At 37.9% G+C, this 15,216-nt stretch overlaps 1 protein-coding gene across 1 annotated transcript in view; it reads right to left on the bottom strand.

Annotated features, from left to right (window-relative positions):
• The window catches only part of LAMA3 (laminin subunit alpha 3), a gene marked incomplete at its 3' end in the record, with an annotated part of 140,142 nt that overhangs the window by 18,160 nt on the left and 106,766 nt on the right, over positions 1-15,216 (bottom strand). The window contains 8 exon segments of the mRNA XM_081324856.1: positions 388-515; positions 2,270-2,386; positions 4,710-4,854; positions 7,022-7,155; positions 11,174-11,336; positions 11,416-11,564; positions 14,330-14,509; positions 14,778-14,920. Of these exon segments, the coding sequence (XP_081180982.1) occupies positions 388-515; positions 2,270-2,386; positions 4,710-4,854; positions 7,022-7,155; positions 11,174-11,336; positions 11,416-11,564; positions 14,330-14,509; positions 14,778-14,920 (1,159 nt within the window).

The following is a 15,216-nucleotide window of genomic DNA, read 5'->3' as shown; positions in this document are numbered from 1 at the left end:
CTTGCAGAACGGCGGATCGGCTTATACTCGAGTCACGAACTTTTTCCAGTTTTTGGGGGTGAAAATGGGGGTCTAGGCTTATACTCGAGTCGGCTTATACTCAAGTATATACGGTATTTAGTTATCCGGCTGGATCTTCTTTCTGTTAACTTACATCAAGCATGAACTTATAACCTACCAAGCCAAATGCACCTCGGTCATTATAAACAGTAATATTGCTTCTAGATGGCTGACAATATCCATACCAGGCATTAATACCAAACCCAAGAAAGGCAAAAGTCTCCAGCTAAACCACAATCCAGGTGCAAGAATGCATTCAGCATGGCCAAGGCCTAACATGCATCCTTACTCTGCACCAGTCCCTATCTTTAAGATGGTGCCACTTACCGTTCTCTTAGAGAGTTTGGAATTCCTCCCAAGTAATATGAATCAAAATGAAATGTATTCACGCTGGCAAATAATCTAAGTTTGTCAACCCCAAAAATATATTGTTTGGGGGAAACGTGTAAAATAACCTGAAACAAATAAAACAATCAGGTTTAAAGCCTTTTGTGTTATTCGTTATTTCCTTATGATTTCAACATTTACATTTACAAGGAGTATCTTTATTATTTCCAATACTGTGCCTTTTTATGTTTTTTGAATTAGTTTTTAATAATTAATTAAAACAATGAACAGTCAATATTATAGGTAAGAAACAAAAATTAAGACAATATTAAAGTCTAGTCAACAGGAAACAAAATCAACAAGAGGGGAGAAGAAACCTGAAGTTCCCTTTTAAAATAGAACATTGTCCATAGGGGTCGCGATGGGTCGGACACGACTTCGCAACTAACAACTACAACACAAACTTTGCCAGAAATATATATTAGCTTCTAGTTCTTTCCTAAAAGATAGAAAATGTTGATATGGCCAACAAGCACAAAGCATTTTCATTCCCCCCACCCCACCCATTACTTTCAAATTTCAAACTTAAAAACGTTTGCTTTGAACAACACGGGTGCCTCCGCATTATGCCGATCTTTTCCTGTAACCTTTTATTTTAATACCATCAAGTCCTAATGAGGATTTAACCTTCTTTAAATCTCTAAGACAATATAACTGAATGTGGGAAAGATGTAAGATAGTGCAGAGCCTTGATTAATATAGCAATAAAAGAGTAAGTGGATTTTTGCTAAATAATGATCCCAAAATGGAATTTGAAAAGAGATCTACTGATTTCCACAGATTATCTCATAACTGCTACCCCACTCCAGTTCTAAAATGACTCCTAACCCTCTTTCTCTGACAGGTATTCCTAGGCTTGGGTTCTGCGACTATCCCTCAAAATCCCTTTCTCTATATTAATTCTCTCCTCCTGCTAAGAGGGAGTGCTCAGCATTGCTAACCTTTGACTGGCAGTTCCACTCCACAGTCATTGCAGAGACAACCAGGCATGAGGCCTGAACATTACAGGCAGGGGATACATGAGCAGCTGGGGTAATATCTGCTGGCAGCAACTTACTGTAAATAAGATGTCTTTTTTCTCAGATCTGCATGAAAACATTCCGCTGCCTGAGGCAAACAAACGGACAACACCCCTTGCCTTTTTATATATATTTTTTAAAAAGCAACTGGGCTAGTAGTTAACAGGGTGATGGTTCCACAACCCAAAAATGCTTTGTTTATTCAGGAGGAATAGGGAAAGGGTATTCCTGTTCTCCATCAACTGCTACCTGAGACATTTCTTCATTGCTGGCTGACTCTGTCCATTTCCTAATTTTTACATAAACACTCTGCTGAATATTAATCATGTTTAGCCTTTTCCAACCTAAATGCAGTTTTCAACTCCTGCAATTCTCTAGCCAGCATGGCCATTGCCAAGAAGCCTAGGTGTTGGAATCCTCCCATCTTCTGCATACCCAGAAGATAGTAAAGTTGGGCAAGACTGTCTTATAACCTTCTGATATCAACCTTCTGATAATATGGAAGTTCCCAAACATGTTAATACAACCTCCTCCTGAGAACCTTTTGTCTGGAGGGGCAAAGCCAGAGTATGACAAATTTGGTGGTGGGACTGACACACAGTCCTAATCTCCTACATAATGTCCCCTTATGCTGACATATATATTTGGGAGCAATCTCACATATTTGTTTTAAGGATAAACTTTAAAAATTTCCATATGTGTAGCTAAGGTTAATAAAATAGCTAGCACATTGCAAAGGGTCGTTTGTGAGCATTTTCATAATGATAACAAGTCTGAGATTTGTTTTGTGCAGAGAAACTTACCAGTTTTTCTGCTACATTTTTCATGGTTCCATTTGTTATCTCTCTTGGAGGTTGTGAATCAACTTTGTATGTCAATATTGGGCGGTCATTTTCGATTCGCAAACTAATAAACCTGTCCTATAATCCAGAAATAATGTTTTATGCAAAATAATACAGAAATAGGCATTAACTGAAACAGGCATATTTTCTTTTATACTAAATAACATATTAATATTTATATCTTTTCCTAATAGTTTGATTGTTTCAGCTTTCATTTTTTAAAGAAAAAAAATGCATTGTTCCTTCTTAAGTGGAAAAAGAGGGCTATCCTTTCCCACAGATTTGATGAATTACAACTTGAAACATTTTTGAGCAACAACTGGGGAGTATTGTTGGGAAAGACTGATTGAAGCCAATGAAGACCAACATTTTCACATCCAACTATAAATCCAACTACAAATCCAACATCCAACAATTTTTCATTTTTATTCTATGAGAAAGCCATAATGCATCTTTCTGCTTTGTCATTTGGGCTGCTTGTTTCTATCACCAGACAACTATAAGATCAGGAACCTAAAATTTTATATATGCTCACGAATACAGGCAACAATAGCCCTACATTTGCTTGAGCATAGGCCAAGACTGGCAAAATATATGAACTAAAAGGACAGAGGTTTTAACAGGTAAACATTGGATTTTGCTTACTGCCATTCAAGCCCAACTACCATCCCTATATCTTTCATTTTCTTCAGGTGAGGCAGTAGCTCATGAAGCATCAGGGACTGGATCTGAGTGCTCAGTCTGATCTTTATAGCTACATTCAGACACTACAGTGATCAATTTTTCATTTATTTAGCCCCCCCCCCCAAAAAGACTCAGCATAAAGTTGTGAGAAAGTTAAGGTTATGTTCCAAAAACTTCAATGCAGTTGGCATCATAAGGGCTCAGGAAGTATTACTAAGCTGATCTGCTTGACACAATGTTAAGATCTGAAAAATGAGATTCAGAAAATATTATGAAACCTAAACCACACATCTGTAACCTAAAGGAAAACATAAATTCTGCACTCCACAGTTTATGGCTAAATAACTCTCCATGCAATATTTGAATATTCCTAGCTTACTGAGAAAAACAATGAAAACAATTTATTGCAGTCAACAGATATTATGGAAATTACAGCTGAGAAAGTAATGCCCAGAATAACATTTTAATATCTGGACATCTTTATTTAAAATATTTTAAAAACTATTCCTTTTCTTTTGGGATTATGCTAGTTAATACAACTATTTATGAGATGCCTTTAAGGTAAAGGTAAAGGTTCCCCCGCACATGCGTGCTAGTCATTTCCGATTCTAGGGGCCGGTGCTCATCTCCGTTTCAAAGCCGAAGAGCCAGCGCTTGTCCGAGGACGTCTCTGTGGTCATGTGGCCGGCATGACTAGATGCCAAAGGCGCACAGAACGCTGTTACCTTCCCACCGTAGTGGTCCCTATTTTTCTACTTGCATTTTTATGTGCTTTCGAACTGCTAGGTTGGCAGAAGCTGGGACGAGTAACAGGCGCTCACTCTGTTACGTGGCACTCGGGATTCGACCCGCCAAACTGCCGACCTTCTGATCGACAAGCTCAGCGTCCTAACCCACTGAGCCACCGCGTCCCTTGAGATGCCTTTACTATTGTTTAAATCAAATATTACTGAAGAGACCCTCAGGATGGGTGCAAACTGCAAACCGACAGTTCAGTTTTCCCACTCAGCTGGCCTCAACTCTGAATACAACATCACCCGCCAACAAACTCCATATAGTGGAATGAATGAGGAATCTGGATAAGGTGGGATCACTCCTTTGCTGGACATTTTTTGTAAGTTTTCATTAAAAACATTTAAGCAGCTATTCTTTGTTTATTTAAGTCTTAAAATAATTGTGTATTTTAAAACTTCCTCCAGATGCATTTAAGGCAGGGGTGTCAAACTGCCAGCCCACGGACCAGATGCATCTTGGCGAAACCACGCCCACCCCACTGCCAACAATGGAAAAAAGTCACGATACGTCACGACAAGTCATGTGACGTTGCAAGTGTGACACCCCTGATTTAAGGTAACATCATTCCTTAATAAGAGAAAAAAGATTTAAATGAATTAAGAGTAAGCTAATAGATCTCTAAGATGCACTTCCACCAAATCTATTTCTTCATATCACAAAACTATCAAAACTGTTTATGAATAATTTTTCCAACAGTACAATACAGTGTATGTTGGAATCTGAAATGACTGACTATTTGAATATGTGTTTCAAATTATTTTCAATTATAAGTTAATAGATACAAATTTGGGGTTGACATATTTACATTGGTTCAGAAATATTTATTTGCATGGATCTTCCTTTCCCTGTGCCTAATTTCATTCTTTTTTCTTCTCTGCCACCTTCCAGTTTGCCTGGAAACATTTACATGAACATTAATTACCTGATTTTCTGCAAAGAACACCAACCCGACATCTGAAGTAGTTTGAATGGTTTGTTCATATCTTATGACTCCTGGGCCTGGAGAAGCCTTTATTTGTGCATAACCTATGCCTTCAAAGTAAAATTCAGCAGATTGTTCTCTGTATCTGAAATAAAGAAAACTGCGGATGAAAATACTACCGTCCTACCAAGCATATTTGATATATCAAGAAATGTTTTAAACAAAGAAAACAGTCAAGCTAAGTGAAAATTGTGTTTCCCTTCATAAGGAAGTAAACTATATGTTAAAGATATAATCATTCCTTCAATTTGTTTTCTTATTCTTTTTAACAGTCCAATTGCACATTTATGAAGTTTAAATAATAGCTTACACTTGGTTTTTTGAATTCTAAAATAAAGCTGTGTCGGAGAAGAAAGTGAAAGTTAACCAAACTTCCTTTATCTTTCTTCAACCTACAGAGGAACAAATTTCCTTGAATTTCAAAACTCGCTTCACGAATTGCCCTAAGCTGTTTTTGTTTCAAACGTATTTATTGAATAAGTCACAATTCAAACATCATGCTAAGCACCAGTCCTCGTTTCAAAATCATGACCAGTGTTCTCATAAAGAGCTCAGGCATAAAGAGCTAGCATGGGACAATGGCTCAAAGACTGAACTAGGATACTGTAGGGGAACTCAGGTTCTCCACTTTCAGCCACTGAAGTTCTCTGGGTGACTTGGGACCCCTCCAGTGCATTGGGAGGGGAGGGAAGGGGAACTGAAGGAAAAGGTGCTACATAAACCTGAAGAAAGGTGGAATATATATCAAATAAATAACATACACTTGCAATTCAACTTTGATTTGAAGTGTGTGGATCACATTGCTTCAACAGGAAGCTTATAGCACCTGCACAAGAGTTAATCAAAGTCTAAATCTATTTGAAGGGATCCACGTAACCTGCCACTTTGAATCGATTCAGCAATTCAGTTCCAAGTTTTGATCCAACTGCTTACGCAAAGTCCTACCTAACATATTGCAATGGCATGTATGAATGATCTTGGAGAGACAGGGTGAAGAGCTGCAGACTACACGAGTGTTAAATAAGAGGCAGCTCAGCCATTAGAAGGAATGTAGATATGGCCAACATCTCAAAAGTGACCTTCCTTAGTTTGTTGGATTGTAAAGGGGAGGGGAGAGAGATGTACTTTCAGACTTGCAAGATTTTCCTAATGTAACCTTATAATAAAGATAGAACTAGTATTTCTGGGTGTGCTTCTCATCTGACTACCTCGCAAAGGATGATACATATGAAGTCAAAAGCAAACAAACCATTGCTTAATGCAATGTCAAAGCTCAACCACAGAATGAGGAAAGTATCAGAGAATGCACGTAATATTTTAACTGAAGCTCAGTGGGAATTGAAATATAGGTTCTCTACTGTACATGTGAAGGAGAACTTTGGCATACAGAAAAAAAAAGTTGTGAATAAGCTTAACTGTTGTTAGTCTAATTCCTTCTGCTCTCACTGACTGCATTCTTCAAGTGGTAATAAAATGCCCAGCCAATGGCAGCCTACATCATGCATTGGTCTCCTCAAAAATGAACCTAACCCAGAGGCATCCATAGGATCTACCTCTTTCATAAAAAAAGGACAGGAACAGTGCTGTGCCATGAACTTTATCCCTTTAATACATGCACATATTGTCACAATACATGTGGGAAAAGATTAAGGCTTGCATCACATTGGCACCATGCAGGTTTTATCCATTTTTCCTTATGACTCTATATTAATGCCACTGACTCCGTCTCCAAGGTTTCATCGTTGGAGTCAGTACACTCTGAAAGATATTTTGAAACTACTATCTCAGGAGGTGTCTCAGTCAAGGACTCCAGAGGGTACTTAAGTCACCCAAGCTCAAAGCCAAAAGGAGCCCTTCAATATTAATTCTGATCACTTGCCAGAAAATATTTCTTTGCCCTTTGGGGGGGGGGGTTACATAGTTTCACCATGCAGATCCTCAAAAATCATAATAATAACAAACCGCTAAAAGTTTCAGCCACCTATATTTGATCTTACAGATAACTAATAATACCTCACTAAATGGAGAGGAATACTTTACTGTAGATCAGACGCCAATAGGTGGAAGAACAAGGAGTAGCATGGCTATGTACGTGACCAACTTAAAATCTGAATATGATTTTAAAAGATACATAGAGGTGTAAGGCTGATAAAAAAAACTATCCATATCTGAATAGGAGAAACAGAATGTGATAGATTGTGCTTGATAACATTCCATAATAATTAAAGCACATCTAGTTTTAAAAAAATTACCTCCTGCATGGTTGCACCGCAGTAGTATTAAGATTAAAAGTCCTCTTGAAATTGTATAAGCTGAAAACTCTGTCATTTAAGCTGTTTAATTCAATGCAGCCTTTGTAATGTTGATAGTCCAGTGTACTAGGAGGCTGTAAAAATAAGAATACTCTTCAAGAAAAAAATAGCAGCATATTTCTATCATGCTCAATACTATATAAACATAGAAATTGCAATTGTCATGAGATTCTGTAGCCCCCAATGCATTTTCATTATTGCATTGCACAGACCCAATCATTATAACTATATTCAAAATTCCATATCCTTAAAATTCTCATTCTTAATTAAAAGAACTTAAAAAGAAAAGTTTTGGCTTTTAAGATTGCAAAAATAATTTTGAATATTTGGGATTTACTGATTCACTGAATGTTCAGCCTAAACTAAAAATCACACTTCCACACAACATTCCTCAATTCCTCCAACTTATTTTGAAGTCAACCATGCAGTTATATTTGTTCTTCAGAATAAAGAAAACAGGCAGAGAAAATGATGAGACAATTGGTGTTTACTCTTCAGCTGATCTATAGGTATGCAAAATCAATTATCCCCTCAGTGTCCCATCTAAAACTATTGCAACAAACCCTGTCACTCTGTAATGCAAAAAGAAAAGAAAATAGATTGAGAGCAGTTCTTCTATCCAGTACATATTTCTCATTGGTTGCAAAATAATAAAAAAACCCACACACTGACACATTTGTCACAGAGATAAAGATCTGGCTCTTAAGTTGTCATCCTTACAGTATAGGAAAACTGTGAAAATAGTGTGGTATCAAGTCAAGTTTGTAATCAAATACTTCTCACAAAGCCTCTAGCCATAGTTGGAAGCTAGAGTGATAAATGAAGTGGAAGAAACGGGATAATAAATCCTAAAGGATGCCAACAAACATACATCTGGAACAGGAGGCTGAAATTGCCTCCAGGGGCAGGGGAGCGGAAAAAGGGGTGTTCTAGAATAAGCAAAATCCCCCCCCCAATTTCATATTCTAAATAAAATAAATACAGTTAATAGCATGCCTTCATTCACAAATGAAGTTGGAATGGAAATTTTGAGCTCAATTGTGATTGTAGGTTTAGGACTCTCTGTAATCAGAGCATTGCATTCCTGTTCACACCATGCTGAAGAAAGAAAGAAAACAGACAGTACTCCAGCTAATGGTATATGATATTTTAAGTCTTTTTTACATGGGATGATAATTTTTGGTTATATCAAGCAGCAAACAGGAGTTTTTTTGGAATGTAATTGAAATTCTAACTAGCCTGATTGTAAGAGATGTATATAAGGCTTATAAGGTGGGTTATTGTCTCTGTGATAAGCAACAATAGAATACCTGGTTGCAAATTTATGGAAAATATAGTTAAAGAATGTTTACTGGAATGTGCAAAGAATCCCACAGTTTACATTCATCCAAGTGGCAGATGGATAATTTTTAGATTGTTAGATTTCAAATTTTCTTTGAAAATATTGAAGTTAAATATTGGGAAAGTAATGAAAAAGATGGTAATGTGCTAAATAAGCACATTATTTAAAACAAGAGAAACACAAGATAAATGGGCAGAGAATCACAGATATATTAATTTACAATTTTTCAAATGTATTTTAATATAAGTAATTTTATGATCTTGATGATATGATAGATCAACAGCAAACAAGTAATATTTTGAGTAAATTTGATATTCAACTGTTACTACAGAATTGTGCAGGGATTTTGAGAGCAGCTTTGAAACTTAAAGAGATATTTGAGACAATTCAGCTGGTGAAAAGTAGAAAGCCTCCAGCCTAAATGGTTTTCCTATTAAATGGTATAAATATTTTATAGATATTTTGAGCCTGATATTCTAAAAGATTTATACTAAATAGTTTACATATGAGTAATTGCCTTTATCTTTTTATGAGGCTTATATAAACTGAATTTAAAATCAGGTAAAGATTCTAAATTGCATGGAAAGGTATAGACCCATATCATTAATTAAGGTAGACACTATTAACTGTTTTGTTGGCTAGATCATTGCAGTGTTAACATACATAATTTATCCATCTCAGTCAAGATGTATTAGATTCTGCTACATTAAAATCTTTAGAAGCTGAATATCTTTTGAAATGGTTCAGATTAATTTTCTAAAGCAAGTTACATGTGGATGTGGATTTCCCCCTTCTTTAATTATAAGGATTGCAATTATATTTGAGAGCCAGTTTGGTGTAGTGGTTAAAGGTATTAGGCTAGAAACAGGAGACCATGAGTTATCATTCTACCTTAGGCATGAGGTAAAAGCCTCTCTCTAACATCCTGGAAGAAGGCAAATGCCAAGTCACTTCCAAAAATGTGGCCAAGAAAACTCCGTGAATTGACCATGTTCAATTTTACTCTAAAAATAGATGGCCCTACTTTACTTGAAAGTATATGCAGAATTTGGAATAGTAACTTTAAATCAATTATTTTATACTTATTATTTTAAGGAATTTTAATGGCTTCTTTTTTTGCCTAATACACCACAGGGGTAATATAATTTAACTGAAGCCTGCCTTAAGCAGATGCTTCAGATGCTTCAAGGAAACTGAAGTATTCTTGTTTTTAAAGAAATCTGCTTCTGAAATCAAATTGATTTTATATTTATTAAAAAAATGCAATAGGTTTGACAAATCTATACATACAGGTCGACCGCGAGGTCTCTCATTTGTGGAGTTCCTCAGGGGTCAGTCCTCTCGCCTCTCCTGTTCAACATCTATATGAAACCGCTGGGTGAGATCATTCGTGGTTTTGGAGTTGGGTATCATCAGTATGCTGATGATACCCAGCTTTTCTTTTCGACCCCAAACCACCCCAGTGATGCCCTCACCGTGATGTCCCGTTGCCTGGAGGCGGTTCGGGTCTGGATGGGGAGGAACAGACTTCAACTCAACCCCGACAAGACCGAGTGGCTTTGCATACCTTCATCCCAGGTTTATTCGGACATTCCACCTCTCGCTATGGGGGGCGAATTATTACCCCCCGTAGATAGGGCTCGCAACTTGGGAGTCCTCCTAGATTCACGGCTCACTCTGGAAGACCACATAGGAGCTGTGACTAGGGGGGCTTTCGCCCAGGTTCGCCTGGTGCGCCAGTTGCGGCCCTATCTAAGCCGGGATGATCTATGCACGGTCACTCACGCGCTCGTGACCTCTCGACTAGACTACTGCAACGCTCTCTACATGGGGCTGCCCTTGAGGACCACCCGGAAGCTCCAACTGGCACAGAATGCAGCCGCGAGAGTTGTGTTGGGAGTTTCCCGATACTCCCATGTCACACCTCTGCTCCGTGAGCTGCATTGGTTGCCAGTTGTCTTCCGGGTGAGATTCAAGGTACTAGTAATGGTGTTTAAAGCCCTACATGGCAGGGGTACGGAGTACCTTAGGGAACACCTGCTGCCGGCGTCAACTTCCCTCCGCCCTGTGCGTTCCCACAGAGAGGGACTTTTCAGGGTGCCACCGGTCAGAGAATGTAGATTGGTGGCCCCCAGGGGGAGATCTTTCTCTGTGGGCGCCCCAGAGCTATGGAACCAGTTACCGGTTGAGCTCCGGACGGCGCCCGATCTTCGCTCCTTTCGCCGCGATCTGAAAACATACCTGTTCGAACAAGCCGGCCTGGCCTGAGGGGGGATTGGTGGGGTTTTTTACTATCATTTTATTGGGGTTTTTATTAATGTACCAACTGTTTTTATGGGCATGTATTTAATTATCTTTTAATTTTTGTAACTCTGTGTTTTATTCTTGCCCTGTACACCGCCCTGAGTCCTTCGGGAGAAGGGCGGTATAGAAATATTAATAAATTAAATTAAATTAAATTTTAACCTTTTTCTATAACTCCAAAAATCAAACAAATCATGGAAACTGAGTAATTTGTTCCATTTTCAAAATTTTGCTTCTTTGTTTCAAAGCTGGGTAATGCTTGACACAAAATTTGACCAAAAATAAACAACATAACCTCTCGAGGTATATCCTGCAGTGGAGATATTCTTTCCAAGTACTTTTTTTGTAAGAACAATATGATAAAATTATGAGAGGTGTCATCTATTGGATTACAAAAAATAATGATCTGTTTTTTCTAATATTTGCATAAGACATAAAGCCGTTACCGTAAATTCTGGTGGATATCCTCCCACATAGAAGACCACTTTGTCAGGATCCAAGTTAAGAAGATTGTTACTATTCCTACTGGGAACTTGAAAAGGTTCGTATTTGACTGAAAAATCTGAAGGTGCAGCATGCTTGTATTCTAATTCTGCATACTGGTAAATTCTAGAGAAGAAGAAAAATGTATAAAACTTCCAATATGAGTGCAAAATAATTGGAAAGGATCTATTTTAAGGGTCCATACCTCTTAAATGTGATTTGATCCAAAGCTATGTCCCTGGTGTTTTTCTCATACATTTTTTCCGTCACTCGTATTTCATATTCAGAGCCTCCTAGGCTATAGGCGCAAATAAGATGACCACCACGAATAGCCATACCAATATAGCTGGAACGCTAAACATGAAAGCTTAAGTTAATTCTTCAGACAACAAATTATATAATCCTTTTTTTAAAAAAATCAGCAAACATAACACCTGCAAAGGAGGAGTATGCAAGCAAGATTCAAAAAAAATAAATAAATTCCCACATAAACTTGTGTTCACCTTGGGACAAAAGCTGCCTTAGAGATAAATCGAAATTCAGTATAGATATTCAATTTAATTGGATGGTTCAAATTCTCCACAGAACCCTGGTATTTACAACCCTTTAATTATCTGATAGATAATGCTTTCCCCCACCCAGAACAGACCTCCAGAGACCCACTGCTGCTACTCCCAATCTTCATTCTGGGTGGAGACCAGGAGGAAGCGTCCCCTGCCCAGAACGGACCTTCGGAGACCTTCTCCTGCTGCTCCCAACCTCTGTTCTGGGTGTGGAAGGCTAGGAGGCCTCCCCACCAAGAACAGACCTCCAGAGACCCACTGCCATTGGTCCTGACTTCCGTTCTGGGTGGGAGAAGCCCAGGGGCCTCCCATGCCCAGCATGAAGTTTGGGAGCAGTGGCAACAGGTCTTCAGAGGTCCATTCTGGGCGGGAGAAGCCCGGAGGCCTCCCATGCCCAGAATGGGTCTCTGGAATGAGCAGTGGGTCTCTGGAGATCCGTTCTGGGTGGGGGAGGCCCCCTCCAGGCCTCCCATGCCCAGAACGGAGGTTGGGAGCAGCGGCAACGGGTCTTCGGAGGTTTGTCCTAGGTGAGGAAGGCCTCCTGCAGGCCTCCAACGCCCAGAACGGAGGTCATGAATGGTGGCTGCATGGCTCTGGAGGTCCCTTCTTGGCGGCAAAGGCTCTTTGCAAAGATGGCAAAGGCTTTGCAAATGGATGGAAAGCTTCAATGTTTTAGCCCTTACCTCCATTTGCAAAGCCTTTTGCTGCAGATCTCATCTAGTCCTCCATTTGCAGAGAACAGAGCCCTAAAGTTCTGTGAGATCATGCAAGATCAGTGGCATGAGATCTTGTGTGATCTTGCAGTATTTTACATCTCCATTCTCTGTGAACACACAGAAGGCCTGAAGCAGCAAAACAGCTAAGAAGTGAAGACTCTCTAGGGAGACCCAGGGTGGGGGGAGGGTCATTTGTAAGGGTGAATGACTGCTGTGGTGCAGCAACATTCATAATTTTGGGACTTTTTTGTAAACACTAGGTGGCGCTTATTGAGTAATTTCAAACATTCACTAAGGGAACGTTCGTAATGTTCGGGGATTATATCCCGCCCTGAGTCTTCGGAGAAGGGCGGGATATAAATGGAATAAAAATAAAATAAAAATAAATAAATAAATTACCTGTACATACACAAATGCACACATAGTAATTACTGATTAACAGATTAAAAGGTGAAGTGGTGCTCATTTCAGCCAATGTCCTTTAAAAGGTGAATCAGACTTATACATGTCTAAAAGTTTCATATATGGTTCACAACGTATGGAAAACACACAATGTCCAAAGCTTCACATGAAACAACAGGCTTAAAACATTACATTGAAAGAACCAATTAGAAGAATTATAACAGGATGGGTAATTAAATAATCCATGACAGTACACATTTGCTGTTTTTAGAAAGTAATTATGTGGCTGCTTTGACATAATGACAGGAGCTTGGCTCTATTTTTAGCTATAATTCTGTTTATTTCCTGCATTAATGATATATTTGGAAGATAATTTTGAACGTTATTCACATGATAAATCCCACATTGAAAATAACAAGTAAATAATTTATTGGGGTGGAGGAAGTCACAGAAAAGTATGGTTTATGTTAGATCAGCTTATTGTTTAGTGCCTAAAACTGGTGAGACATGATCACTGATATACAGGTCCAAGACAACCCCATACATAAACATGGAACTGATGTCTCAAGGCCCAGAATAAAGTAAATATTTTGATTCAAAACAATAGAAGTCTTAGGATTTAAAATCTGAGTCTGCCAAAGAAACATACTTTCTCCATTCTGTAGTAGACAGACATTTTGCTTACATATGATTTCTTTCATGACAGACTCTTTTTTTAAAAAAATTGGAACACTGTTACATTGTTTTCAGTTATGAATTTTCTATTGATCTAATCAATATTGCTTGCTATTATTTCATGTGATCTTCAAGGATGTATTTAAAAATTAAGCTTAATGATTCTCTATACATAATACAATATTATTTATTGTTATTTTCCTTCTGTTTCTGATTTTTTTTCTTTCTCTTGTTTTGTTTGCTGATTTTTTTCCTTATCTTTTTTGGCATATTAAGGTTATACAATTTTAAAAATGCTATCTCAAATTAAACAGCAGTGAAGAAGGTGCCTAGTGCCATGTTCAAAGATACAAACACAATGCGCTTCCAGCTCATATACAGCATAGCAATCCACAAGAGGCTCCTTTTGGGGGGAAGAATGAAGAGCTTTTAGAGATAACAGAATCCAATAACTTAAAAGGTTCTGGATTGAGACCATGTTATAGCCATGACTTTTCCCAAAGGTGAGGAGATGGCCTCTGCAACAAGCAGAATGCCTCCCTTCACCTCAAATTTATTTAATTATGGTCAGCGACCAGCAAAGTTTAAAAAAGAAAACGACCCTCAGAAGCAATGTTAAAGGTAAAATTAAAAAATAAAAGTATTAGGCTTAAAATCAAAATTGCAGAAAAAAACGAATAAATTATAGTAAAATAAAATATATTTTGGCTATAGAGTTATGATCTTTTCAATAATGGCTCAATACGAAATATTCAATACTCACATCTTTGTTACCCAGATACATGACAAACATGTTAGGTGTCTCTGGTTGTGACGTGTCTTCCTTTTCATTAGGCCTTTGAAGAAGGAAAGAAAGGAATGTGTAGCCCTTCAGATCATCCAGGATATCAGGAAGTCGAACCTCAACTCCCGATTTGCCATTGAATTTCATAGGGATGGCCACCTAAAATAAGGTTTGTAAGTAATAACAAACTTAGGAAGCAAAGCAAAACTTCAACTTACACAGAATTCAGTATTTACAGTATATCATTCTTAAACAATTCAACCAACTTAGACTTATACAGTTTTGTGAATATTACTCTTGTCCCCATTGGCCTGACCCATGTAGGCATCCAAAATAAAATAATGTTGAGAAAGGATGCCTAAGAATATTTATGTAAGTATGTGAGAATAATTTTTAAAAAGGAAGCAAGAAATTTTTTGCCACACACCTTATTTGCAGCATCTCTGGCTTGCTGTATGAGCTCCCTGATGCGATTTATATTCTCAGTTATATTGCTTGTTGATATGACTTGCTGGTTGATATTTGTAATCTTGTTAAACAGATCTGGGAGCATGCTTGTTAAGTTATTTACTGTTGAAAGCATTTTAAAATGAGGGAGAAATATAGGATAGTACATATCACATAGTGATTGCCAGTCTACGTACTTATTAAAATTATGGCTAACATATCTATAAACTTAATTTTTAGTTATTAATAATACACTAGTTTAATTACTTGTCAATTATTAAACCCAAGTGGGAACGGAAAGGAAAATGATAATTGACTAGCTTGCTATGCCCTATTTTGTTTTCAAGAACACAAACTAGAAGGAATAGCTACACTGTTAAGATTAAACATATGAGAAGCCTTTTTCAGTCTTTCACATC

This window comes from Vipera berus (assembly GCF_964194415.1).
Source record: "Vipera berus genome assembly, chromosome: 3".
Lineage (NCBI taxonomy): Eukaryota > Metazoa > Chordata > Lepidosauria > Squamata > Viperidae > Vipera > Vipera berus.
The sequence above is the reverse complement of the archived record's forward strand: the minus strand, read 5'-3'. Positions and strand labels throughout refer to the sequence as shown.